Here is a 27,950-nt window from a genome sequence, read left to right as displayed (position 1 = left end):
CGGGTGCGGCCCTCAGCCCCGCTCCGCCACCGCTTCCCGCCGGCCCCAGGATGGGCGCGCGCGCCTCGGGCGGGCTCCGGGCCCGGGCCCGGCTCCCGCGGCCGCCGCCGCCGCTGCTGCTGCTGCTGCTGCTGCTCGGGCTGCTGGCCCCGGGCGCGCAGGGGGCGCGGGGCCGCGGCGGCGCCGAGAAGAACAGCTACCGCCGCACGGTCAACACCTTCTCGCAGAGCGTCAGCAGCCTGTTCGGCGAGGACAACGTGCGCGCCGCTCAGAAGGTGGGCTCCGGGCTCGAGCCTGCGGTCACCTTGCCCCGGCCCCGCGCACCTGGCGCCGGGCGGCGGGGCGGGCCTGTGCGGGGCGCGGCCTCCGGGGCGGCGGGGAGGGGGAGGCCGGCCTGCGCCCCCGGGGCTGCCGCGCGCCGCGCACCCCTCCACGCCCGCGCCCGCGCCCGCGCCCACCCCCGCGCCCGCGCCCACGCCCGGCCGGGGTCGGGACTGGCCGCCGGGGCCGGCGCGCGTGGCCCGGGGCGCCCTCCGCTCGGCGCCAGGCGCTCGTCCTCGGACCTTGCCCCCTGGCTCCGCGCGGCCGGGGAGGCCCCCTGGGCGACGCTGACGGCGGCCGCGCCTCTCATTCATTCATTCAGCGCGTTTGAATGAACACCTACTGTGAGCCAGGCGGCGCGCGGGTTGCCCAGGGGGCGCCCTGCGCTCTCCCCAGCAGCCCCGCGCTTCGGCCAGCCTCGCGCAGACCCACTTCCCCGGAGCACCTTAGGCCCTCCTCCTTCTGCTTTGAAGATATTTAGGCCTTTCTTTTCTTTCTTTTTTTTCTTTTCTTTCTTTTCTTTTCTTTTCTTTTCTTTTCTTTTCTTTTCACTTTACAAGAAAAGAAAGGGGAGTAGTGCAGTCGGCTCTGTTGCTTTTGCAACCTGGCCCGATAACCCAACTGAGCTCCTACTGTGTGCCGCCCCTTGATTGGAGCGTTTTTACTTTGGAGCTTTTAGCAGCCTGCAGATCCCTGTGTGTAGAGCGCTCGGGAGGAGCGCGGGAACCTCACCCTGCACCCTGCTCTACCCTCTGGAGCCTGGTAGGTCGGTAGGTCGGGGCTTCACGTGGAGCCAGGTTCCCCGAGAAAGAGGAAGTGAATGAGGGGCAGTTGCATGTGGTAATGTGGTTCCCGCAGTACAGCTCTTGCTGTGCCTCCTGTTAATTTCTTTGCTGTAAGCTAGCCCTGAGGTTTGGGAACTCAAAATCTGGCTCTGCTGCTTACAAGCTGGCTGGCTGGCTGGCTTTGCACTAATGGCTTCATTTCTTTGAGCCTCAGTTTCTTTATCCTTTAAAAGGGGCTGATGATAATATCCCCTTCGTTTTGAAGTGGTGATTCTGAATCGTTGGTGCCTTCCTGGCCCAGAGTAATGGCGAGATCAGTATCAGCTACAGCCTGGCCAAAGCACAGATCCACATTGCTTAGCCCTGCTGGAAGGACTTTCAGGGTTTAAAAAAAAAAAAAAAAAAAAAAAAGTTTTCTTTCCTGGTGCTCGAGATGGAGGAGGAAAAAATTAAAACCCAAATCAGATTGGTTGGATAATCTTAATTGGTGAAATGATAGTAGGAAATAGTAGGATAGCTGTCATTTCTGACCACCCTCTCCTATGGGTATACAGACACTTCTTGTGGAGGTTCGGGTTCTACTGGGAAAAGATGGCTTTGTAGGTGGCCAAGGGGGGAGAAAGCATGACCCAACACTTGAGTGCAAAAAGATTCTCATCCAGTCTGCCTGGGCATGAAGGGTATGAGCAAGGTGAATCTGCACTTACCTCATGCTGTTGTTCTTGAATGACTTGAAGGCAAAAATCTTTTGTTTTAGAGCAAAAAGAAAGTCTGACTCGTGCAGGTGTAAGCACGGGCAACTCGTGTCAGGGGATGGTCCTATGTGAGAGTCTAAGGTCTATGGAAATGAAATACAAAATGATACTTGAGGGCCTAACCTCTGGTTTGATATCAGTAAGACAGCTCTATTCTGGCAAGGAATCTGAGAATCTCAGGGTCAGAATTCTTTCTGGGCTGAAGCAGGGTTTGTGCCTTCAATAGGGATAGTACAAATTTGTTATTTACTTGAAATGTGTTAAGTGCTTCTGTAGATAGAGCAACTGAACTCATCCTTAGAACAACCCTATGATAGGTACTGTTAATGTGTTCATTTTGTGGGTAGGGAAACTAAGGCACAGAGTGGTGACATGAGTGACTTCAAGTCAAGGTGAGTGACAATGCCCGGAATGGAACCCAGGGAATGTGGGCCTAGAGTCCACACTGGTACTTCATAAATCCTCCTGCCTCATGACCCTTTCTGGATCCCCCCATCAATGTAGCATCTAGGGGCTGACCTGACATTTCCTGACAAGTGTAGCCCAGACTGGCCAGGCCTGGGGGAGATTGTTTTGTTACCTTTTTTTTTTTTTTTTTAATTATTTATTTATTTATGATAGTCACAGAGAGAGAGAGAGAGGCAGAGACATAGGCAGAGGGAGAAGCAGGCTCCATGCACCAGGAGGCCAACGTGGGATTCGATCCCGGGTCTCCAGGATCATGCCCTGGCCAAAGGCAGGCGCTAAACCGCTGCGCCACCCAGGGTTCCCTGTTTTGTTACTTTTAAACAAAAACTGGGTCTGCTGGCAACTGTAGTTTTAAGCATGCCTGGGGTTACTAATTGGAGCCAGACCGGCATGGTAGGTTGTGAAGTTTGAGGGTGTTTAAAGAAACACCCCATATTCTAATCTAGGCCGTGTCTAAAATAAACCCGTGATGTTCTGGTTTGGAGCATGGGGCTTGCTGTCCAACAGACGAGGGCTGGAATTACTAGTTCAGTGATCTTGGGCCAGTTGTTTGACCTCTCTGTCTCATTTGTACAGAGATAAATTGGAGGGTTAAATGCAATTAGTCAGGTTGTACAATACTGGGTACTGAATAAGCCTTTAGTAAGTGGTGGAAGATATTTATATAAGAAGCAGTTTCATCTGGTAGGAGAGTGATATACTCATTTATTTTTTAAAAGTTATTAAGCAACTTGTGCATGAGTGTTCATTGCTGCACTTTACTCATTAGACAAAAAGTGGAAATAACCCAAATGTTTATCAACTGATGAATGGATTAACTGTGGTCTGTGCAAGCAGGGAATACTATCCAGCCATAAAAAGGAATGAAGCACTCAGATTAAACTTGAAAATCAAATGAAAGAAGCCAGACACAAAAGGTCACACGTTGCATGATTCCATTTATATGAAATATCCAGAACAAGCAAATCCATAGAAACTGAAATTAGATAAAATAGTTGCTAAAGGGCGGAAGTGGTGGGGAGATAGGGCATGACTGCTTAGTTGACAGGGGCAATGAAAATGTTCTGGAACTAGCTAGAGGTAATGATTGCACAACAGTGTGAGTGTACTAAATGTCACTGAATTGTATACTTTAAAATGGTTAATTTTATGCATGTGTATTTTATAACAATTTTTAAAAATTTCTTAGGCACCTACTATATGAGCAGAAGCCAGACAGAATGTCCCCTCTTGAGGACCTTTCATGGGACAGGCAATAAATAAGTCAGATACATAAGTCAGATACATAAAACAAGATTATATCAGAGTGATAAGTGCCATTAAAGAAAAAAAAATAAGAGAAGATGATGCAATAATAATGAAGAAGAATCTTTGTTTAAGCTTAATGGGCTGCACCATTCTAAGAGAGAAGCTCTGTTATTATCTTCCCTTTTTTATGGACGAGGAGAGCAAGGCATGGAAAGGTCGAATGAATCTCTTGGCCTTCCCTCCCACCGTCCGGCTAAGCAGTGCGAGAGGGCTGGGAGTGCCCACACTGGTAACCTCTGCAGAATTGGAAATAACTGGAATAGAGTGGCCAGGAAAGTGAGCTGAATGAGAAGGAAGTAGAGCGACAAGAGTGTTCCAGGCAGAGGGAACAGCATGAGCAAAGGTCCTGTGGTGGGAGTGGATTTAGTGTGTGTGGGCCAGGGAGGTCAGTTGTAGGGCTGTGACAGTGAGCAAGGGACAGAGGGAGACAGCTATGTCACACAGGACCTAGGGTTTAACAAAGCAGGCTCAACAGTGATACAAGAAAGACCTTGGGGGGAGCCAAGAGAAGGGGGTCCAGTGCCCTGCCTGGAGGCATTGGGTAGGGGGTGGAGGAAGGGGCGTGAGTTGGGTCTGGGAAGATGGGTTGGCAGGGAAGGAAAGGGCTAGGACAAGGTTGGGGCCCAGTTCACAGGCTGGCTGCATAGGGATGTGGATCTTGGGGAGCACAGGGGAAAAAATATAGCTGGACCCATGCCGTGGGAGCATCTGAATCCTAAGCTGAGATCTGGTGTTTTTAGTTGTTGTTGTTGTCGTTATTTAAGAAGCTTAACATTTATGGTGGTGGTGGTGGTGGTGTTTTTTTTTTTTTTTTTTTTTAAATAAGGCCACAAGCACTGGGTGTTATTCTGTATGTTGGTAAATTGAACACCAATAAAAATTATTTTATTAAAAAATAAAAAAAATAAAAATAAGGCCACAATTGCATGGAATCCCATTTCAAATAGCTCAAAAGTGATAAAAGAAGAAATTCGCTTGCCACCTCGGATCCCATCTCTATTCTCCTTCCCAGAGCAGCCAGATTATTCTGAGCATACAGATAGATCCTGCCTCTTCATAGGTTTTCTGTTTGTTTTTCATTATGCATGCTGTTCCACTCTTCCTTTTCTTCTCCTCCTCCTTCTTTTTTAATTAATAAATTTTGGAGACCAGATCCTATTGGTACATTACAGCTTTGCTTCCTTCTTTTTTGAGGGCTGCAAAAAGCAAACTATTGATCAGGATATACCATAATTTAACCCACCCCTGGTGGTTGATATTTTGTTAGCTTTCCGTCTTTTGCTCCTCCAAACCCGGCTGCAATAAAGGTCTTTATCTAGAGATTTTTCTGTGTGCATATAGACAAGTTCATCTGGAGATTGTTAGAGATGGGATGGCTGAGTCAAAGGGTCTGCACCCTAGGTCCTTGTTTTTCTCTTTTTTACACGTACCACGCATGTGCATGCACACATCACACACACACACACACACACACACACACACACACAGGCATGTTTTTTTCTTCACAGGAACATTTGAAAGTGAGGTGCAAACCTCACGACACTTTCTCCTACCGAACCATAATACCATTGTCTTCCCCCCAGGAAAAAACCCTTACATTTAGTACAATAAAACCTCATCAGTTTGTAGTCACATTTCCTTTAGAGCTTTCCAAAAAATCTAATTTGCAGTCAGGCATTGCTCACTGCATTTGGTTTTCATGTCTCCTCAATGTCCTCTAGTTTGTCAAGGTGACCTCACTTTTTTTTTTTTTTGTAGGGGGTGTGGAGAGCTTTTCTGACATTGCCATTTTTGAATAGCACAGACCAATTGCCTTTTTTCCCCCCTTGTTTTGGTAACAGCTCTATGGGGCTATAATTCAGATACCATACAGTTCGGTCATGGAAAGTTCAGTGGCTTTGAGTATATTCAAAGAGCTGTGCAGCTATCACCACAATCAATTTTTAGAATATCCTCTTCACACTAGAAAGAAAATCTGTACCCATTAGCAGTCATTCCCCTTCCCCCATCCCTAGACAACCCCTGATCTCCATTCTGTCTCCACAGACTTGCCTATTCTGGACATTTCATACAAAGGGAATCACACAGTGTGGCTGGCTTTTTTCAGGATTCATCCATGGTGTAGCATGTGTCAGAAGCTCAGCTCTTCATATGACCTTTTATTTATTCTTCAGTTGTTGGATATTGGGTTGGTTCCACTTTTTGGCTACTATGAACAATGCTACTGTAAACATTCACATACAGGTTTACACAAACCAAACATATGTTTTCAACACTTGGGGTATATGCCTAGGAGTGGAATTGCTGGGTCACACGGTAACTGACATTCAAGCAACCACTGTACAGATGCACCATTTAGATTCCCACCAGCAGTTGTATGAGGATACCTGTTTCTCTTGTAAACACTTTGTCATTGTCTTTGATTATAGCCATTGGAGTAAAGCTGAAATGCTATCTCACCTGGTCTTGACAGACCACTCTTTTTCCTCTTTTAAAGATTTTATTTTATTTTTTAAGATCCTATTTATTTATTCATGAGAGACCCCGAGAGAGAGAGAGAGAGAGAGAGAGAGGCAGAGACACAGGCAGAGGGAGAAGTAGGCTCCCTGCAGGGAGCACGATGTGGGACTCGATCTCGGGACTCCAGGATCATACTCTGAGCTGAAGGCAGACATGCTTAACTGCTGAGCCACCTAGGCATCCCTTAAGGATTTTATTTTTAAGTACTCTATACAACCAACATGGGGCTTGAACTCATAACCTCAAGATCAAGAGTTGCATGTTCCACCAACCGAGCCAGCCAGGTGCCCCTAGACCAGTTTTTCTTGAAGTGTCCCGCAGTATGTATTGTCTGTTCCCCGGTGGCTAGATTGAGTGCATACATACCTATCTGGCAAGAACTGTACCGAAGAGGTCTTGTGTACTTGCTTGGCGTCAGGGTGACTTTCCCTTTTGTGATTCACTTGTGATCTGTGCATATGTCCCAGGATTTTTCGTTCTTGCAGTCTTTGCATCTGGTGCGTTCTTCACATGCTAGGGCAAACTCAAAACTGCAGAAACTTCTCTGACTTGCTCATCAGGACACATTTGCTGATTTTCCTTGGAGCTAGTTTGCATGAGCCAGGAGGTGATGGGGCGAGGGCGGGGGTGGGGCGGGAGGCAAGATTGGGATGTAGCACACCATCTAGACAGAGGTGGGTGTCCAGGCCTCTCTGCTTCAAGAGGAGGATAATGAAATCCCAGCTTGAGTAATTTTGTCCCTCCCACGGTGACAGCCGCAGGCCTCCTGAGTATGTTCACCTGAGTCTTCCTTGTTTGACCTTTTCATCCTGAACGTTGTGCAGCCTGCCCAAAGGGAGAAAGGATCCTGCAATGAACCCCACACCCATCACCCACAACTTCTGTTTTTTAACTTTCTGTCATTCTTGTTACATGTATCCCCTCTTCAAAAATCAATTTTTAACCTTTAATAATATTTTAAAGTAATACAAGACACGTTAACTATGTTAGTCTGTATCTTTAACAAACAAAAAGTTTGCAAAAATCAGGACCACAAAACTCACAGTTCATGGCAATATTCTGTAATGACCAACCCTAGGCCAGGGGTCCTGTAGGATGCCTGTCAGCTGCCATGGCTCTGTTGTTTTTCTCTTGATGAGACTGTAACTGTGAGGTTCATGGGGGAGACACGTCAAGGGCACAGGCTCTTAGCCTGATTCAAGTTGCCTTAGGTTGAAGGGCTCTTCCCTCTCCCGCTGCTCTTGCATCCACAGCAGCTTCTGCGGTGGACAAGCCAGGCCCTCATTCTGGGGCCGAGTCTGCATCCATACTGGGCAGGCAGTGGGAGCATTGCTCCAGACTCCAGGCTGTGGTGTAACCCCCCTGGTAGTGGCTCCGGCTACCCTAACAGGACCACATACTGTCCACCCTAAACAATAGGAATTTACTAGAAATGGAGACCACAGTGTTGGCGCAGTTGTTTCTTCCAAGGCCTCTATCCTTGGTGTGCAGATGGCTGTGTGCCCCCCTCCCCCCCATGTCCTCTCGTGGCTGTCCCTCTGTGTGTGTCCTCTTCTTATAAGGTCCCATTGAGTTAGGGCCCATCCTAGTGACCTTGTTTTACTTTACTTACCTCTGAAGGCTCTATCATTAAATCCAGTCACATTCTGAAGTCCTAGGGATTAGGGCTTCAACAGAGGGATTTTGGGGAGAGCACAGTTCATCCTCCTCAGGGCTCCCATATCTTTGCCAGGTGAGGTGGGCCAAAGTCTCCTGCATTGCTGGAGCAGGAGGTAAAGCGACAGGCTAGCCCACAGGGTGAGAGCAAATTGGCCCAGTGCATGGTTAAAAGACCAATGGTGGGCCCTTCCCTGTTTCCAACCTCTCTGGCCCTGGCTCATTTTCAGGATGGGCCTGTTCTTCCTTCTGAGCAATACCAGTCATGCTTGGGCATGAGGATTTCCTAAGGATGGCAGGGCTCCAAGCACCTACCTGGAGAACCTGTGTGAGTAAGTGCTGTGGCAGAAGTGTCCTTAGCAGCTCCAACGCCTGTGCCTCTGGTGTGTGCCGGCCCCGTGTGGAGGCCTTTACAGGTCCGAATGTCCAATCCTGTCTTGGACCCAGTTGACAGCTGACAAAACTGAGGCACAGAGAGTTTCATAGCATAAGCACTGGTATCTCTTCCTTCCAAAACAGCTGCTTCCTCACACCCTTTCTTGGGGAGCTGGTGCCATCTCAAAGGCCCAATGCTCTCTCCTAGAAAAGCATAATGCCCTTCCTTTTACCTCCGTTTGAACACATTATAAAAACTGCTATGCAATTGCAAACCAACATGTACAAATCATACATACTTTGTGCGTTAGGATGAACAAAACAGGGTATATCTGTAAAGTGGAATGCTACGTGGCGGTTAAAGGAATGAACTACTGATTCCTGGTACAACGGGGGAAATGTCATTATGAGTGAAAGAAGCCAGACGCAAGAGATCATGTATGGTCTGATTCTGTTTGTATGGAAAAGTCCAGGAAAGGCAAATCCATAGAGACAAGCAGATTAGCCGTTGCCTAGGTTGGGGAGGAGGGATTGGGAGGAGGTGACTGCTAACAGGTTTCTTTGGAGGGGATGACCATGTTCTAAAATTAGATTGTGGTGATGGTTGTATAACTTTGTAACTTTGTGACTATTCTAAAGACTATCAACTTGGACACTGTGAAAACATGACCTTAATGGTATGTAGATAATATGCCAGTAAAGCCCTTTTTTAAAAAAGGAGGGTTCTTTTAGGGGAAAGTGGGGGGAGGAAGACAGAGAGAATTCCAAATAGATTCCCTGCTGAGCGAGGAGACTGATGTGGGGCTCAATCTCACAATCCTGAGATCATAACTTGAGCCAAAACCAAGAATTGGATGCTTAGCCGACTAAGCCAGGTGCCCCTAAAAAGGAATTTTTAATAAGTTTTTTTTTAAAGATTTTATTTATTTATTCACGACAGACACAGAGAGAAAGAGAGAGGCAGAGACACAGGCAGAGGGAGAAGCAGGCTCCATGCAGGGAGCCCGACATGGGACTTGATCCTGGGTCTCCAGGGTCACACCCCAGGCTAAAGGTGGCGCTAAACTGCTGGGCCACTGGGGCTGCCCTAAAAAGGAGTTTTTTTTTTAATGATAGTCAGAGAGAGAGAGAGAGAGAGAGGCAGAGACAGAAGCAGGCTCTATGCACCGGGAGCCCGATGTGGGATTCGATCCCGGGTCTCCAGGATCGCGCCCTGGGCCAAAGGCAGGCGCCAAACAGCTGCGCCACCCAGGGATCCCCTAAAAAGGAGTTTTAATTGAACTATTACCAATATGCCTTCTACCTGGGTGAAGATGCATCCTGCCTCCTCCCTCCACCAATGAGAGGGGCAGCTGCCCTCTTTTCTGTGACACATGTGCTTTCTTTTACATTCTCCACGTGGTCTTTTTGTTTGTGTGGGGTTTTATTTGTTTTTATTTTTTTTAAGTAGGCTCCACCCCCATTGTGGGGCTCAAACCCAGGACCCTGAAATCATGAGTCACGTGTTCCACTGACTGAGCCAGCCGGGTGCCCTGTTTTTTTCTTTAAATCCCAGCTCTTCCTTTTTTTTTTTTTTCCTTTTTTTTTTCCTTTTTTTTACCCTTCCATTTTAAAATAGCTTTATGAGATATAATTCCTGTACCATGCAGTTTATCCACCTGAAGTGTACCATTCAGCCTTCGTTAGTCTGTTCAGAGTTGTTCACTCATCACTACATCAATGTTAGGATGTTTCGTTACATGTAGAAGAAATCCTGTACCTTTTAGCCCCTGGCAGCTGCTGGTCTACTTTCCATCTCTATGGCTTTGGCTCATCTGGACATTTCATACAAATGGAATTGTACGCTATATGGTCTCTTGATTCCAGCTTCATTCCCTTAGCGTCGTATTTTCAAGGTTCGCTGATGTGAACCTTCCTTCCATTTTATAGCCAAATAACATCCCATTGCATGGACAGACCAGCCTTTGTTCATTGTCAGTCAGCTGATGGCCTCATGGTCTTTACATGTACAAATACCTTTAGGGCAATTACCTAAGGAGGAAAGGATGATTCCTTGCAGGACATGTTGGGGTCAATGCTCTGTGAGAATGTAGGATGTCAGTAGGAATTTTGACCATTTACCAGGTGCTCAAGCCACCTCCCATGAATATCCCACTTAATGTCCATAAAACCAGATGGGGTAGATACAAGTACATGGATCTCTTAGCTGGAGCTCTGGGACATATTGGATGTATGCATCTATGTACCATGCACACATACACATCCATGACTACATGGTTAGCAGTAAGAGCCAGAGCTGGAACTTGAACCCAGGTACTTGAACTCCCAGCTACATGGGCTTTCAGCCAAGCCGTAGAACAGGGGAATGGAGGAGGTTATTAGAGTCCTTTTTCTCCTAGATGCTGTTTCAACCCTGCCCCCTTCCCCTGTCCTGGGGCAGTGATCCAGCCACGAAGGCGGATTCAAATAGCTGTAGCCAGGTTACCCTGAAGCATTTATTGCCCATATATGAGTCCAAGAACCCAAGTCTAGGGCCTCGCTGTGTTGTCACTCCCATTTGCTGTAATAGCACAGGTGGGAGCAGCCTACATGTCCATGGGTAGGGGATTGCTTAAACATCTGAAAGGAGAATGAGGCACCTCCATACAGTCTGAGCTTGAGTAATCACCAAGACCATGTCACATGAGAAAAACTGCAGAACTGCACATTCGCTGCTGCTCATGGCGAGAACATTTGTCTATCATTACTCACTCCACGCATCTAAGGGAGGCCCAAGGGGTGAGTGGTGACAACAATGCCTCCAGAAGGAGATTTGCATCATGGGGAGTGAGATGGGATCCTAACTTTTCACTGAATTCCCATTCACAGCTTTGAGTTTTATACCATGGTACCGTAAGTACCAAATATTACTTATTTTTTTTCGAATATTATTAAAAAAAAATAAGTGAATGAGACTGCACCTCAGATTCCTATTCCTCTAGTCGGTGGTCCTTCAGAATCACCTGGAGAACTCACGAAGCCCTCTGAGGGTCCGGGCTCTTAAAGCTGGGTGGGACTTGGGTCTCTAGCGCTTCCACATGCCCAGGAGATGTGACGCCACTCACGTGTGAGAACCACCATCATCTTTGTCCTTGTTCCTCATGGCAGTACCCAAGCTCTCGGAGAAATGGGGTAAGGATGGAATCTACCAGTGATAAAAAATGAGAAATGAGTCAGAGAAAAGTGGAGATCTTAACCTTGACATGAGCGGGAGGGTTCTAGGAGAAAGCAGAGGTGGAGCAAAACAGCTTTGTGGGGCCCTCCTGTCTCCCATAGGTGTGCCACTCGGCCTGTAGAGGAGGAGGCTAGACCAGATTTCACCCAGCTCTGGCCTGCCGAGCTCACTTCGGTGCCAGGGCTAACTCGGCTGCTCCTGGTGCAGCCTCCATCACCGGCTGGCTCTGTTTTCCCATCAACATGTAAACCAGCAGGCCTGGCTAGACTAGGAGATGGGGCGTTGTCCGAGTCGATATAGTGACCATACTCTTGTTTCTGCAGTTCCTGACCAGGCTGACTGAGAGGTTCGTGCTGGGGGTGGATATGTTTGTCGAAACCCTGTGGAAAGTTTGGATGGAGCTCTTGGATGTTCTTGGACTTGACGGTATGTGGTGGTGGTGGGGGGGGGCACTCATTAAAGGCACTGTTTTATTCTAGTGGTTCTCAAAGTGTGCACGCAGTATCTGCAGTGGGTGGCACAGGGGACCCTTTGGAGGGGGCAGTCAGGCACAAATTAACATTTTTTGTTGTAACAGTTGCATAAAGAAATGGCCCATCCAAACTGAGATTCACAGAAGCTATTTAGGGTAAGGTACATGTGGGTAGTGCTGACTCGTCTGCCCCCAGGCAAACTACATGGATCAGAGGTGCGGCTTCTGGGTTGTCAGGATCCATCACAAACTATGACAGTTATTTAGGCAGAAAGGGAATTATCTATTTATTTATTATTTTTATATTGTATTTGTTTATTGAGAGAGATGGGTATAGCAACAGAGACAGCGAGTGAGAGCATGAGCAGGGGGAGCAGCAGAGGGAGAGGGAGAAGCAGGCTCCCTGCTGAGCAGGGAGCCCAACATGGGGCTCCATCCCAGGACCCTAGGATCGTGACCTGAGCCAAAGACAGATGTTTCACTGACTACACCACCCAGGCGCCCCCAGAAAGGGATTTAATAAAGAGCTTGGGGCATTCACAGAGTTATCAGAAGGGCTGAAGGAGTGGTGTGTGGCCCCCAGAACACTGCTGAACTGGCCTGCCGGGGGAGCTGCTGTTCTGCCCCAGGAATCAGGAGGTTGCCGCTGGATCTGCTGAATTCAAGGACATGGCCCTGGTCCAGGCTGCCACCTCTGTTGCCAACAAGTCTGCAGGAGCCTGTGTTGAGGTCCCCAAGACCAGCCCCAGGTTCAGTGAACCACTGGGAGGACTCGGGACTCAGCATTGTGGTCATGCTCATGGCTGTGATTTATTATAGTGCAAGGACACAAATCACCATCAACAAAGGGGAAAAGACACTCTAATTCCTCTAGCAACCATTTGTGATGACAGGTGTCGTCTACTAGGGAAGCCCATCAGAGGCCCAGCACCCAGAGTGTTTTTAGGGGCTGCTTAGTTAGGCACCTTCTGCCTGGCACCACCCAAAATTCCCAACTCCCCACAGGAAAGCAGGTGGTCAGCATAAACTACATTATTTGTGCAAGCAGTCCAGGCACAGGGAGTCCCCCCTTGACAGGGAATGGAGGGAACTTCCCACTATACGTGTGTTTTTTCCACACCACTAAGCAATAAACTCATTCTCTTTGGACACTGACTGGGTGTCCCACAAATTTAACTGAATCTGACCCCATCTATCTGGAGATAGTGTCAGAGCAAACCCACAAGGCAAGGGCTCATCCCATAAGACTGCCCCTCCCTCTTCCCGATGCCAGTCGCAAACCCACCTGTGCTTCTTACCCACTGGCTCTAGATTGGGGGTTCCCATGCCCCCTTGCTTGGGTTTGATATTAATCACCCATTGCTAGAGTGGCTCACAGAATTCCAGAAACCCATTTCTTTACTAGGTTACCAGTTTATTATGGAGGGACGTAAGCCAGAATAGCAGATGGAAGAGATGTGCAGGGCGAGGTCCGTGGGAAGCGGCACAGAGCCTTAATGTTCTCTGAGCTCCCCAGCCTGGAAGCTCCCCAAACCTGTCCTGTCAGGTTTTTATGGGGGCTCTGTTACACCGATATGATTGGTTAAGTCCTTGGCTCTCAGTGATTTACTCAACCTCTAACCAGTCTATGTTCCTTGGAGGACAGGGGATAGGACAGAAATCCCAGCCCTCTACTCACGGGTGGCTCTCCCAGCCCCCAGCCCCATCCTTAGGGCTTTTCCAAAAGTCACCACATTAGAATATGCTCAGGTGTGGCTCAAAGAGACTTATGAATTATCAAGACTCCTTTCCTACTCTCGTCCTTTATAAAACTCCGGAGGTCTTAGGAGCTCTGTGCCAGGAATGGGGATAGAGACCAAATATATATACTTATTATTGTATATAAATCACCATATGACACTTCAGAAATCCAAGTTCCCAAATGCCAGCCAAGAGTCCGTCTTACCCACACACCTTTCTAGAGAGCAGCCTCAGACCTGCCATGTTAACCCTTCCTGCACACCTAACACGGTGTCCTCTCTGGGCCCCTGTCATTCCTTCTCAACCAGTCAGCAAGGGTGATTTTTGTTTTTATTACTACTTGTGCTGCTTAGAGTGATTAAAAAGATTAAAAAAAAAATTAGGTGCCTAAGTGACTCAGCAGTTGAGCGTCTACCTTTGGCTCAGGTCATGATCCCATGACTGGGATCGAGTCCCACATTGGGCTCCCCCCCCCACAGGGAGCCTGCTTCTCCCTCTGCCTGTGTCTCTGCCCTTCTCATGAATAAATAAAATCTTTAAAACAAACAAACAAACAAACATTAGTCCAGGCAAGTCATTCACTTTAAAACTTCCCAGTGACTCCTGTTGCACTTGGAATCCGCACAGGGCTCCTGCTGAGAACCGTCAGCCCCAGGGATCTTCCCAGCCTCCCTACCCAGCCCTTAGCCTCCAGCCTGTTCTCAGGCACATCTGTTCTCAGAGCCCTTGGCTCCTTTAGGTTTCCCTGCCCGAGAGCACCCTCAGCCCTTTGCCTGCTTGGGTCTTTCCCATCCCCAGCTCTCTGGTACACGACACCTCCTCCAAGGGGCGCATCCTGACTACCCTGTGTACAGGAAGCCCATCTGTTCTCACACCCACCATCCCATATCGGCTGTAAGGTCCTGCGTGTGCATGAGGATGTGTGTGTGTGTGTGTGTGTGTGTGTGTGTGCGTCCGCGCGCGTTTATTGCCCATCTCCCCACTACTTTGCTGCTGGTATGAATTCATTTGTGTCCCCCCAAAAGCACCCCAGAAGCTCCAGTACCTGTGAATTTGAACTTATTTGGGAATAGAGTCCTTGCAGATGTGATCAAGTTAAGATGAAGTCATCTTGGATTAGGGTGGGTCCTACATCCAATGTCTGGTGTCCTTATAAGAGGAGGGAAATTTTTACACAGAGAGAAACACACAGAGAGGAGCCGGCCCTGGCAGAAACCAGAGAGGTACGGCTACAAGCCAAGGACGCCCAGAGCCCTCAGGAGCTGGAAGAGAAAGAGGGACCCCCTATAGAGTGCTCAGGGATCACAGCCCTGCCCACACCTTGAATTCAGAATTCTGGCCCCAGCCAGCGAGACAGTACATTCCTCCTATGGCTTTAAGGTACCACATCTGGGGGCAGCCCAGGTGGCTCAGTGGTTTAGCGCCGCCTTCAGCCCATGGCGTGATCCTGGAGACCCAGGATCGAGTTCCATGTTGGGCTCCCTGCATGGAGCCTGCTTCTCCCTCTGCCTGTGTCTCTGCCTCTCTCTGTGTGTCTCTCATGAATAAATAAAATCTTAAAAAAAAAAAAAAAAAGGTAACACATCTGGTCATTTGTTATAGCAGCTGTGGGAAACCAGTACAGCCCTGCCATGTGCAGAGTCTCCCAGAACCCTCCTGGCCACCTTTGACACTCCCACCTTATGGAGTGGAGACCGGGCCCCATAGGTGGGTCTCCCTGGTTCACAACTGGTGTCGTCCCCTTCAGCCCCTGGGAACCGGTCTCCAGCCTTGAATCACTGAGTTCAACCTGTAGGAGGCCTTAGATCAGCTCAGGCCACCTTACCACTCAGGCAAAGAATCCAAGGCAGCGGCACCACCCTTTGACAAGATGCTATGCCACCTGCAGCCTCCTGGGGCTGCTGAGGACCCCCCGTGGGAGTCCAGCTGAGTCAACACATAACACAGATACAGCAACTGCATGCAATCCTGCTTGGACTCCGTATTCACCCCCTGCCCAGATTGTTAAACTCTAGGTATTTCCATCCCCCACCAATGGGCCCAGGAGAAGCAAGCCTGATTGCGTGAAGTTGCATGCAACTTGGAGTGGAAAGCTAGAGTAGTGACAGCCTCCTGGTTACCCTGGAGAGGATCAGAACAGCATCATTCCACAGAGGCCCCAAATGCTGGTGTTCAGGGCGAGGGCAACTAGCACATTCCAGAGGTGAAAGAACTCCCTTCCATGTCCTGTTTTCTCCTCGTATTTAGCACATAAGCTTCAAAACATCCAAAGGCCTTTGGGATTTGCTTTTTAGGATTAGAAGTTTGAGTGTGCAAAAGGCAGGACACTGTATTCCAAAGTTGGACATTCTGTTGCAAAATGTTTCCATGAGCACAATCCTGTAACTTCCCACTCCAGAATTTTCAGGGTACTGGTTAAAATGGAGCCTCCCTAGCCCGAGCAGCCAGTGGAAATAGAATGCCAGATGATGTTACACGTTCTAGTTGCCACATTAAAAAAGTAAAAAAAACATTAATTTAATAAAGTATTTTAGTTAACCCAATAGATTAAAAATATTGTCCTTTCAACTTGTGATCAATATGAAAAATTATTAATAAGATGGCTTGCATTTTGGGGGTATTAAGCTTTTGAAATCCAGCCTGTGTATGACACAGCACACCTCCATTCAGACTTGCCACGTTTCAAGTACTCTGTGGCCAGTGGCTACCATAATGGACACCGTGGCTTTAGTCCCGCTTTGGGTCTGGTGGCTCAAGACACTCTTCCTGGGAAGTGGTGCCTTTGTCCAGGAGTCAGAAGGATGCATTTAAGTCCTGAGCCTTCATCAAGCTGTTTACTTTCTCTGAGGTCTTGGGGAGCCACTTACCAAATGTGCTATGACCACACAGGATAGTGTGGGGAGTGGATGGCTCCCGACTCCTTGCATTCCCAGCCTGCCCTTGTCTAGCTGTGGGACCCGGGGCAAATCATGCCCTGTGCCTGAGTCCCCACATGGGAAATGCTACGTATCATCAGCGTGTCGTGAGGACCAGATGATGATTTGTGCCCAGCAGTTAGCATAGTGCCTGGCCTTGTAAACACTCCATGGCTCACGAAGGGGCTCTGCTCCAAAATTAAGTCGTCATTGTGCACTTCTGGGACCCACCCAATCTCGATTCTCTATGTTGAGGGACATCTACATCCAGCTGCACAGAGCCAGCTCTCCCTGGGCTCTGGATGGGGGTGGGCCCCTTATCCAGGATAGTTGGCAGCCTCACATGGAGAGGATCCTTGACCCAGGAAACCACAGGGAGAAGACCACATGAAGATGAAGGCAGAGATCAGGAGGATGCTTCCAGGAGTCAAGAAAGCCAGGGATTTCCCACACACCCCAGAAGCTGGGAGGAAGCTTGGGATGGATTCTCCCTCCTGACCTCAGAAGGCACCACCCTGTTGACACCTTGACCTCACGCTGTGCCTTCCAGACCATGTGAGAATATGATCCTGTTGTTTAAGCCACTCAACCAGTGGTACTTCGTTGTGGCAGCCCCAGGAAGTGGATACAGGCAGGACATCAGAGTTGCTCGTGTCCTATTTAGGATTTTGAGAGTCTCCAGGGGAGGCAGGTTGCTTCTTACCACCCTTGCTGCATAGAAATGCAGTTATTAGAGTCATACCTGTGTTAACATTCTCTCTCCCCACCTGGAAATCCCCCTGGGGGTCCTTGTACCCTCTGGTCACCTAACTTAGCTCCTTGATAACATGGCAGTACATGTTACATGGCTTTGGTTATTAAGGCTAGTCCAGTAGTTCTCAAAGTATGCTCTGAGGAACCCTGGAGGGGTTCCCTGGGGCTCTTCATGGGTATCTGCAAGGCCAGGCATTCAAGGCACGCTTCCATAGTTTTTTATGTCAATTCCATGTTGATAATAGTTAAATACATTGGGCTAAATATCTTAACATCGATGTTTCTTTTTTGCTCTTTTTTTAATGTGGCTACTAGAAATATTTAAATCACACCTGTGGCGCATGTTTTGTGGCTGGCATCTGATTTCTGCGGATTCAAAACCAGATCTGAAGAACCAGCCCTCTTCACAAAGCAGATATCACAGAGATTTTTGTAAAAACACAAAATATCTCCACTGTTTTCGTTGTGAGGGGTTTTGTTTTGGAAAGCAGTTATTTTTCATGAAAAATATATTATTTGTGTTAACATATAATGGGTTTGTTATTATTTTCAAACAAATTAAGAATATTTAAAAATGAATTTATACTTTTCACTTAATTTTTCTGTAAACCTCAAACTCCTGAAAAATTAAGGATACTTAATAAAAAAAAAAGTTTAGGAAAAATTAACCTTAAAATATAGGTATATCTAAGTACAAAATCATAATGAAGTTCTTTTTATTTTATTTTTTATTTCTTATATATTTTTAAAGATTTTATTTATTTATTCATGAGAGACACAGACACAGGCAGAGGGAGAAGCAGGCTCCATGCAGGGAGCCTGATGTGGGACCTGATTACAGAACCATAGGACCACACACCCCCAGGCCAAAGGCAGATGCTCAACCGCTGAGCCACTCAGGTGTCCCTTATTTTATTCTTTTAAGTAGCCTCCATGCCTAGCATGGAGCCCATCATGGGGCTTGAACTCACCACCCTAAGATCTCTGAGCTGAGATCAAGAGTCAAACAGTCAGACACTTTTTTTTTTTTTTAAATTTTTATTTATTTATGATAGTCACACAGAGAGAGAGAGAGAGAGAGGCAGAGACACAGGCAGAGGGAGAAGCAGGCTCCATGCACCGGGAGCCCGATGTGGGACTCGATCCCGGGTCTCCAGGATTGCGCCCTGGGCCAAAGGCAGGCGCCAAACCGCTGCGCCACCCAGGGATCCCCCAAACAGTCAGACACTTAATTGAGCCACCCAGGTGCCCCCAATGAAATTCTATTTTTCTTTTTTTTAAAGATTTTATTCATGAGAGACACACAGAGAGAGGCAGAGACACAGGCAGAGGGAGAAGCAGGCTCCCTGCAGGGAACCTGATGCAGTACTCGATACCAGGACCCCAGAATCACCACCTGAGCCAAAGGCAGGTGCTAAACCACTGAGCCACCCAGGCGTCCCAAGCATTTGACTCTTATTGTTGGGGTTGTGAGTTTGAGCCCACTAGGAGTAGAGATCACTTAATAAATAAAAGTTAAGAAAAATGGATCAGTGTTTCAAAAAAAAAAAGAATTTGTTGGAAATTAGCTTTTCTTTCTACTGTGATAGATATAAATAGATAGAACGCATCGAAACAAAATCTTGGAGCCCTGAGACCAAAACAGTTGGTTTGTCTCATCGTTTGCTGGGATTAAGTGCAAAAGCTTCAAAGTCAAAGCTACAGTCAGTCAGATGCTCCTGATGCCTCTGGAAGGCACCATGAAGGAGTGCAGCGCCCTGGCATTTAGGGAGTGAGTGCTGGGTGGACCCTGTGCCTTTGGCGTGGACAAGGTTTTAGTATACGTGATTGGGCCTAGTGAAGTGGCCAGCTAGTTGATGCACAACAATCTGATCATATTGGAGGCAGCAGACTGCATGGGGTGCTAGGAGGATGGGAGACAGTCAGCTGTGGATACATTTAATGCCTCAAAAAAGTTCAAGTCTTCCCATCTCATGCTCACTCCAGATCCTCATGTCCCACCTTCTCCTCATGCATGGAGTGGATTATGCATCAGCCAGTAGGTCTCACAGCGAGGCCCTCTGATCATCAGCAGCAGCCGCAGCAGACCCCAGAACCTGTCAGAACTGCAGAGTCCTGGGCTCACCCTGGACCTATGAAATCCCATGGCCTGGGGGTGGGGGCCAGCTGTGTGTGTCCACAGGCCCTCCAGGGGAGGCTGATGCACACACTTGAGTTTGAGAACTTGGGGTGAACGTTAAAGGTACTTAGGATAGAGCCTCCCTAAGGCGGTAAAAGTAAACAGCGCTATGAGGAGACAGGCCATTCCAGGATATGGGGCTTTCTGCAAGAAAACTCACCTTGAAAGCTAGTCTTCAGGAAGTCATTGTCACAGGACTCCTCCAGATTAAAGAAGGCGAACGCAGCATGGCCGTATATGAACCATGATCGGATCTCAGTGGGAGGGGTGTGGATTGGGGAGATGAATGATAGGGAATTCAGTATTCTTAGTTATGATCATGGTATCGTGGTTTTGAGGAGAACATTAATTCTTAAACACAAAAGTCATCAGATTTGGATAGGAAGAAGTAACATTGTCTCTATTTATAGACGGCATGATTTTATCTATAGAAAATCCTAAAGACTATACCAAGAATCTGTTAGAGCTGATCAATGAATTCAGTAAAGTCGTGGGGTGCAAAATTCACCTACAAAAATCAGCAGTACTTTTATACACTAACAATGAATGATCTAAAAAAAGAAATTAAATTATCCCATTTACAGTAGCATCGAAAACAATAAAATACCTAGGAATAACTTAACCGAGGAAGCGAGAGATCTCCACTCTGAAAATTGCAAGACACCGATGAAGATAACACAAATAAATGGAAAATTATCCCATGTTCATGGATTGAAAGAATTAATATTGGTAAAATGTCCATTATTTACCCAAAGTCATTTGCACATTCAGTGGAGTTCCTATCAAGATTCCAATGGCTTTTTTGTTTTGCAGATGTAGAAAAAAGATCCTAAGATTCACAAAAGATCCTGAATAAGGAAGAACAAAGTAGACCAGATTCCAAGTTGTATAAAAAGCTATAATAATCAGGGGCAGCGGTTTAGCACCACCTTCCGCCCAGGTCGTGATCCTGGAGACCTGGGATCGAGTCCCACGTCGGGCTTCCTGCATGGAGCCTGCTTCTCCCTCTGCCTGTGTCTCTGCCTCTCTCTCTCTCTCTGTCTCTCATGAATGAATAAATAAAATCTTTAAAAAATAAATTAAAAATAAAGCTATAATAATCAAAGCAGTATACTGCTGGCATAAAAACAGACACAGAGACCAATGGAAGAGAATTGAGAGCACAGAAATAAACCCATGTATATACGGCCAACTAGCATTTGACAAGGGAGCCAAGAATACTCAGTAGAAAAAAGACAATGTCTTCAATAGATGGTGCCGAAAAACTGGATATTCACGTGTGAAAGAATGAAATTAGATCCTTATGCTACACCCCTCACAAAAATTAACTCAAAATGTATTAAAGACTTAAATGTAAGACCAGAAACCATAAAACTCCTAGAAGAAAACAGGAAGTAAGCTCTTTGACATCATTGTGGCGATGTTTTTGGATTTGACACCAAAAGCAAAAGTACACAAGTGAGACCATATCAAACTGAGAAACTTCTACATGGCAGAAGAAACAGTCAACAAAATGAAAAGTATCCATGGAATGGGAAAAAATATTTGCAAACCATATATCCGTTAAGAGGTTAATATCCAAAATATGTGAAGAACTCCTACAACTCCATAGCAAGAAACTCAGGCAGCCCAGGTGGCTCAGCGGTTTAGTGCTACCTTCAGCCCAGGGCCTGATCCTGGGGACCCGGATTGAGTCCCATGTTGGGCTCCCTGCATGCAGCCTGCTTCTCCCTCTGCCTGTGTCTCTACCTCTCTCTATGTGTGTGTGTGTGTCTCTCATGAATAAATAAAACTTTTTTAAAAAAATGAAAGAAGTCAGATAAAGACAAATACCAAATGATTCACTTATATGTGGAATCTTAAAAAAAAAAACTCATAAAAAAGAGATCAGATTTGTGGTCAGAGGTGGTAGTGGGTGGGGGAATTGGAATGAGGTGGTCAAAAGGTAAAAATTCTTAGTTGTAAGATAAATAAGTACCAGGGATGTAATACACTATATGATATGGTATATTTGAAAGTTATTAAGAGAGTAGTAGATCCTAAGAGTTCTTGGGGCAAGAAAACTTTTTTTCTTTTTTTTTTTGTATCTATATGAAGTGATGGATGTTAATTAAATTTATTGTAATAATTTATGGTGATAATTTCACAATATATCTAATAAGTTGTGCTCTATACCTTGAGCTTATACAGTGCTTTATGTCAGTTATAGCTCAATAAAACTGGAAAAATATGTATGCTGAAGTATGATCTTTTGCATCTTTCAAATTGCTCAGTTAAAAAAAAGTATATGATAAAATATAGTAAAATGTTAACAACTGTTAAACCTAGGTGGTTGCAATAGGAGTTTTATTTTACTATCCTTTTAACTTTTCTGTTTGAAAATTTTCTTAAGTCGGGCACACAGAAGATGCAACTCATTCATTTCACTGCATGCTTAAGATGGAACTTCATGTATGATTAGGTTTGACTGTGAGTAAGAGATCCAAATTATCAGCAGCTTAAACAAGATGGAAGTTTATTTCTTTGTGAAAGTTCACAGGTAGGTGGTTAGGCAGGTAGGTGGCTTTGCAGCACGTTGTCCTTAGGACCGAGGCACCTTCCATCTTATTGCTTCCCAATAGGTGACTTCCCTTTCCTTATGGCCCAAGACAGCTGGTCCCACTCCTGCCATCGCTTCCACATTCCAGCAGGCAGAAGAAGAGGAGGTAAAGGGCGCATTCTTGCTACTTTTAGGGAAACCCCTTGAGGCCACCAGAGAACACCTCCTCGACCAAAGCTTAGTTTTGTAGCTACCAGGGAGGCTAGAGATGCCTTCATCCCAGGCAGCCACGTACCCAGGCTAAAATTGGGCCTTTGTGACTCCAGAAGACGAGAAGGAAGGAAATCATAGGACAGTCTGTAAGCTCTGCCCTGCCAGGAAAGGTGTTTTAAATTCAGGATATGGCAGGTAGTCTTCTCCCAGGGCTTAGTGTGAGGGGTCACAAGGCAGCTGTTTCTGGTTCCTTACTGCAAAGACCAGCAAAGAGCCGAGCTGCCAGGCCCCACGTGGAGAGAAATCCCTGGCATCCCCATGACCAGCCACTGTCCTCCTTTTCTGTTCTGCAGTGTCGAGCCTATCGCAGTATTTTAGCCCAGCCTCAGTGGCCAACAGCCCAGCCCGTGCCCTCCTGCTGGTCGGCGTCGTCCTCCTGGCCTACTGGTTCTTGTCCCTGACACTGGGCTTCACCTTCAGCCTCCTGCACGTGGTATTTGGCCGCTTCTTCTGGGTCGCCCGGGTCATCCTGTTCTCCATGTCCTGCGTGTATGTCCTGCACAAATATGAGGGGGAACCAGAGAATGCAGTCCTGCCCCTGTGCTTCGTGGTGGCCATCTACTTCATGACCGGGCCCATGGGCTTCTACTGGCGCAGCAGCCCCAGTGGCCCCAGCGTGGAGGAGAAGCTGGAGCATCTGGAGAGTCAAGTCAGACTGCTCAACATCCGCCTCAACAAAGTGCTGGAGAGTCTCGACCGCGCCAACGGCAAGTGACAATCAGCCAGCCGGCCGGGTCCCCTCACACCAGCGCCCTCTCTCAGAAGACAGAAGAGAAGACGGAAGAAAAGAACACCAAACCCCAAACAATCTCAATAAACATTCCCGAGCAGGACAGTGGCGCTCCGTGAGGGTCTTTCCGGCCACAAGTCAACCCTTAGGACACGTTCCCAGAGGAATGACAGGATCGTTTGTGTAGAACTAACTACCCACAAAGTGTCATTAGTGGTGGAAAAAAAAATATTTTTTAAACAAAGGATATAACCATATTCGCTGTACAGAGTTTATCTGTGCGTAGAGCCTAAAGTTAATTTTTTCAAGCACTGAAATACATCTTTTGTAAGGTTTTTTAATAAAGGCAGGTCGAGTCAAGTTTAATAAAACTTTACACCTAGGGGGAGAATGTGCTAATTGGACACTTTATACCCAAAGTTCCAATGCTAGCGTTTGTGTGTTCACAGCATAGGGATTGGCGGGTGAGGTCTATATGTGTTATTCTCATGTTCCAAAACCATGAGCTTCGTTCTTTGTTATTTTTGATTAATGGTGACTTAGCTGATGGATGTTTTCATTTCCGGGTGTGGGCAGTTGGGGTCCAGGATGAAACTAAACATCTTTTGGGTCTTGTTGACCCCAGCCAACCCCCCCACCGCCCCCGTCAACCATATTTCTAAAAGAAGAGATTATTATTTCTAGAAAACCTGAGATTATTCAGGATTTTTTCCCCCCTTTTGAACCTTGATGGATTTTAACCTCCACATTTTGTAAAGGAAAACTCAAGGACCAGGCAAGACACGTCTTTGGGGTCTAATGCTGAGAGCCATGTGGGTGAGCACCACCACTCCCTTGGTCAGGAGTCTGGGTGACATCCCACAGTCACTGTCTGCCCGGCTAGACCTGCAGAGGACAGGTCTGCTCTCAAGGGTTTTGGTTTGTTTCATTGTGGTTTGGGTTGTCTCCGGACCATGGAAGGAAAACAAACTGTAGCAGCTAATAACATTTCCAAGTCTATTGCTGCTTATAAGGCATTCTCAGGAACAACAAGCAGCAAGACACACACCTTGGAGAAGATCCGAATTATCTTTCCTGAAATTTTTACGATACATGTGTTAGGTGCTTTCCGTCTGAAGTCTGCCTTCATTTTAGGTGGTGCCCAGGGGCAGAGAGGGACTTCACTGGGCAGACAGCCATGGGGGGGCCTCCGCAGGGGCACCTTGCCAGCTGGCTCAGGGGTGGAGGGAGATGCCCTGGCCTCGCCCCCCACCCCCAGGCCTGTCAGTTAGCACTAGGAACTTGCTCAGGCTTTGGCAGATCGCAGCTTCCAAGGCCGCAGGGGGTTTGACTGCCTCCAGGATCCTTCCCTGCCCTCCCCTGCCCCGGGGAGTGAGGGGGGAGTTCATTCACGGAGCCCCTGTACGCAGGTTTGCAGAGACCCCCCTCAGATTGGCCGGAACCAAGACCCCACGGTCCACGTACCATTCTGGAGACAACCCAGCTCTCCGCCAGCTCTTGTACGGCATTTCTGTGAAGTTTTATTTTTGGTTGCAAATATCTGGAAAACAGGAGCAGATGTTTTTTAAGGATGCTTATGAAACTTCTATTTTTAAGGTGCACATAACGGAACTCAAACTCTGCCACATTCAGTTCACTTCCTGAAACGCATACCTGTTGTCCGGGGTTAGCTCGGGCAGATCTTCATCCGGGGGCATCGGAACCCATGGTTTCTGGATCGAAGCCGTTCCAGTTTGGCCATTTAGATACTTCCAGAGAAATCTATTTTAGCACAGGGTATAAAAATTAACTCCAGGGAGGCCATCCTTGCCCTCCTTCCTTTTGTGCATTTGGCTCTTGTGTGTTGGGCATTGCTTTGCTTATGCTGGCCAGGGGAGTATTGGCATTCTGTGCACAAAGCTTTCAAGTCCCTAAACCATCACTGGTCTGGATAGAATCTCCACTCCGTTCTCCCTGCCACCTTCCCATGCGAGGCCTGAAGGGCACCGTGCTGTGTTGAGATCTAGACAGGAAAACCTTTTGGACTTCCAGGAAATCCAGGGAGGCACGTGCCCCTCGGTACTGGTGCGTTGAGACCTCGGGCAGCAGCTAGACATCGCAGTGTGGGCTCTGAGGCCAGTCTTACAGGCCGATACGCTCACGTGGAAGACAGCTTTATTTTCAATGAAGGAACCTTCAGTTAAATAGGAATAGCACTTCAGGGCAGAGCATTCTTTGACATTCCGGTAGGAATCGTAGATGTTAGATCTGAATAACTCTAGCTCTTTAACACATAAGTCTGATTTTTTTTTTTTTTAAGTCTGATTTTTGTTTGGGCATTCTTAACCCCAAATAGTTTGGGATTTTTTTTTTCTTTCTCCCTTCTACAGAAGCTTGTTGGGGTACTTGGCATCTCCCCGGGCTCCCATCTTTTTCCTCTCTTTTGTACATGGAAAAAATGTATTTTTGTATCATATCTCATACCTGGAAGAGAAATCCTTCTTTTTATGTCTCCCAGGCTGTAGAATATATTAGTGCAACACTTCATTCAATGTGATGTAAAAAAATCCTGACAAGGACTACTGTGAATGGGTTATAATTACCACTCCATTCTCTAGATATCTTAAAGTTGATCAGTGTTTATTTCCCGGTGCCTCTGTGTCACAACAAACACCAAAAACAGAAAAGAGAAAGGACCAGCTATCTCTAACTCCTGGACTTGTGTGGATCCTCTGGAGTCTATTGAGAATGACCTCTTCTCTGACATGCTAGCAGAGGTGCTCCAGTGGCACATCAGCCTTCCATAAGTACACTTCCCATACCAATCAGGATCGGCATCATCTGCCATCTGGGGGTTTTGGGCATCATTGTTTCAGTGATACTCCATTTCACTTCTGGTAACAAAATGCGGCAATAGAATTTCTTGAAAGCTGGTCTGGTGAATTGTGCCAGGGTCCTTATGAAGGTAACTGGGTGATGGCCCAGGAAGGCTAATAGCATTGAAAGAAGGTTTTTAACACAGTTCCCTAAAGCCAATGGGCATAGCATGCCACACAGGATCCCCCAAAGCCTGTCACATGCAGGGTCAGGAAGCGGAGAGGGGGTCTGTGCTTAATAACTTTGGGATGGTGGGAGGTGACCAGGTTCAAACATTCCCCACTGGGTGCCAAGTGCAAACATGCAGGTCGGAGTCGGTGGTTGGGAGGATTATAATATGACATTGCACACCCCTGAGGGCTGGCTCATGGGGAAGCTGTGAACCACTTTGGTTGCTAATCTGTCTCTGATTCAGCAGCCATATGGAGAGGTTAGGAATGACAGGTCACATAGCCAGTGCAGAATCGAAAACATAGTTAACACAACCTGTCTCTAGTAGCAATCCTGAACTGCTTCATTTCTATGCTTCCTGCTACTTCTTAAGAAGCTCTAGATGATTGATACCTGGTAACTCCTCCCTGATGGGGTTTGAATTGTCTGACTTAACCCAAAAGCCAGCTCTGGCCATCCAGCTGGCTCAGGTAAAAAGGAATTCCTAAGGTCCTATGATGTCATCCCCCCCTCCCCAACTTAAAAAAATATATATATATATATATCTCCATTCTGCAAAATTTTGCTTATGGTCATTTGAGTAATTGAACTTTTACTCCTCACTTGTGAATAGTGAATAATAGAATTATATATTTTTTACAGGTTCTAACATAGCACCCTTAAAATTAGCATTGGACAACCACTAATATGATGTACAGTATCTGGGTTAAACAAACTTTGTTCAGAGTACTGATTCTGTGCTTTGCTCCTCAATGATTCCCTGATTTGCAGGAGATACACCAGGACCAGTCTTTCCATTGTGGTGGTATTAAAAGCTGATTGTCATTTGCATTGTCTACTGAAAACCTTTGGGTGGCAGCTAATGGTGTTATAAACCATATGTTCTAATGTCTTTTTGCAGATTTTAAGGTTTTGTTATAGTGTCAGCTTTAATATTCGCATGTGTGTTAAATCTCTGGATACCGTGTAATTAAATTGATTTCTTGTGATGGCGACGGTGATTAGCGCTCACTTAAAATCCAGCGAAGCAATTATTTCCCCTCTTAACTGGAAATCATATTTGTGAAGTATGGTGTCCCTTATCAACAGTGTATTCATGATTCAGTTCATATTTTGTGTATCTGTTTATAAATTTTCTATAGCATTTGATTTCACACTTAATATAAATCCATTTGATTTGAATATGGTGGTGTGCGTGTGTGTGTGTGTGTCTGTGTGGTGTGTGCACACTTTAGTTCCATAAGCCTTGGGAAGCTGATTCTACGAATATCAAATATAAACATAAATGTATAAGGCTTATTTTATTTGCAAAATGATACATACATTCCTCCTATTTATTAAATCACTGGCTTTAGTGTTCTGTAGAGATATTTGTAGACCGATTTCAGAACAGAATGAAAATATTGTGAAAATTACAGCTTAATAAATGTTTATTGTAATTTTGTTGTATGGACTTCCTAAATATATTTCATTACTTCTGACCAAGCATTTGTGGGGTTTGCCCCAATTTTGACAGGTAATGGTGATTTTTATGATTCTATTCCTCAATCTGAGAAGACTCAAATAACCTTAATGTGTTCAGTTGGAGGGAGGGTTACCAGATAAAATACAGGACACCCAGTTAAATTTGAATTTCAGAAAAGCAGAAATACCTTTTTAAGTATATCCCAAACATTGCATGAGATATACTTAAAAAGTATTTATTGTGGGGCAGCCCTGGTGGCGCAGCGGTTTAGCGCCACCTGCAGCCCAGGGTTTGATCCTGGGGACCCTGGATCAAGTCCCGCATCGGGCTCCCTGCATGGAGCCTGCTTCTCCCCGTGCCTGTGCCTCTGCCCCTCTCTTTCTCTCTCTGTGTCTCTATGAATAAATAAATAAAATCTTTAAAAAAAAAGTATTTATTGTTTATCTGAAACTCAA

At 46.6% G+C, this 27,950-nt stretch overlaps 1 protein-coding gene across 2 annotated transcripts; it reads left to right on the top strand.

Moving 5' to 3' along the window:
- The first annotated feature begins 35 nt into the window (after positions 1 to 35).
- Positions 36 to 27,469, top strand: BRI3BP (BRI3 binding protein). 2 transcript variants are annotated; one of them, XM_077875253.1, is made up of 4 exons: positions 36 to 275; positions 11,726 to 11,828; positions 22,083 to 22,166; positions 22,567 to 27,469. In XM_077875253.1, exons 1-4 carry the CDS (start codon positions 51 to 53, stop codon positions 22,986 to 22,988), a joined length of 834 nt encoding a protein of 277 aa, XP_077731379.1. In that variant the 5' UTR covers positions 36 to 50; the 3' UTR covers positions 22,989 to 27,469. The 2 variants fall into 2 exon arrangements, with proteins under 2 accessions (XP_077731379.1, XP_077731380.1); XM_077875254.1 differs by lacking the exon at positions 22,083 to 22,166.
- Positions 27,470 to 27,950: the final 481 nt, after the last annotated feature.

Source organism: Canis aureus, chromosome 27 (assembly GCF_053574225.1).
Source record: "Canis aureus isolate CA01 chromosome 27, VMU_Caureus_v.1.0, whole genome shotgun sequence".
Taxonomy (NCBI): Eukaryota; Metazoa; Chordata; class Mammalia; order Carnivora; family Canidae; genus Canis; species Canis aureus.
Note: the sequence above shows the minus strand (reverse complement) of the source record. Positions and strands in the feature narration are given on the sequence as shown.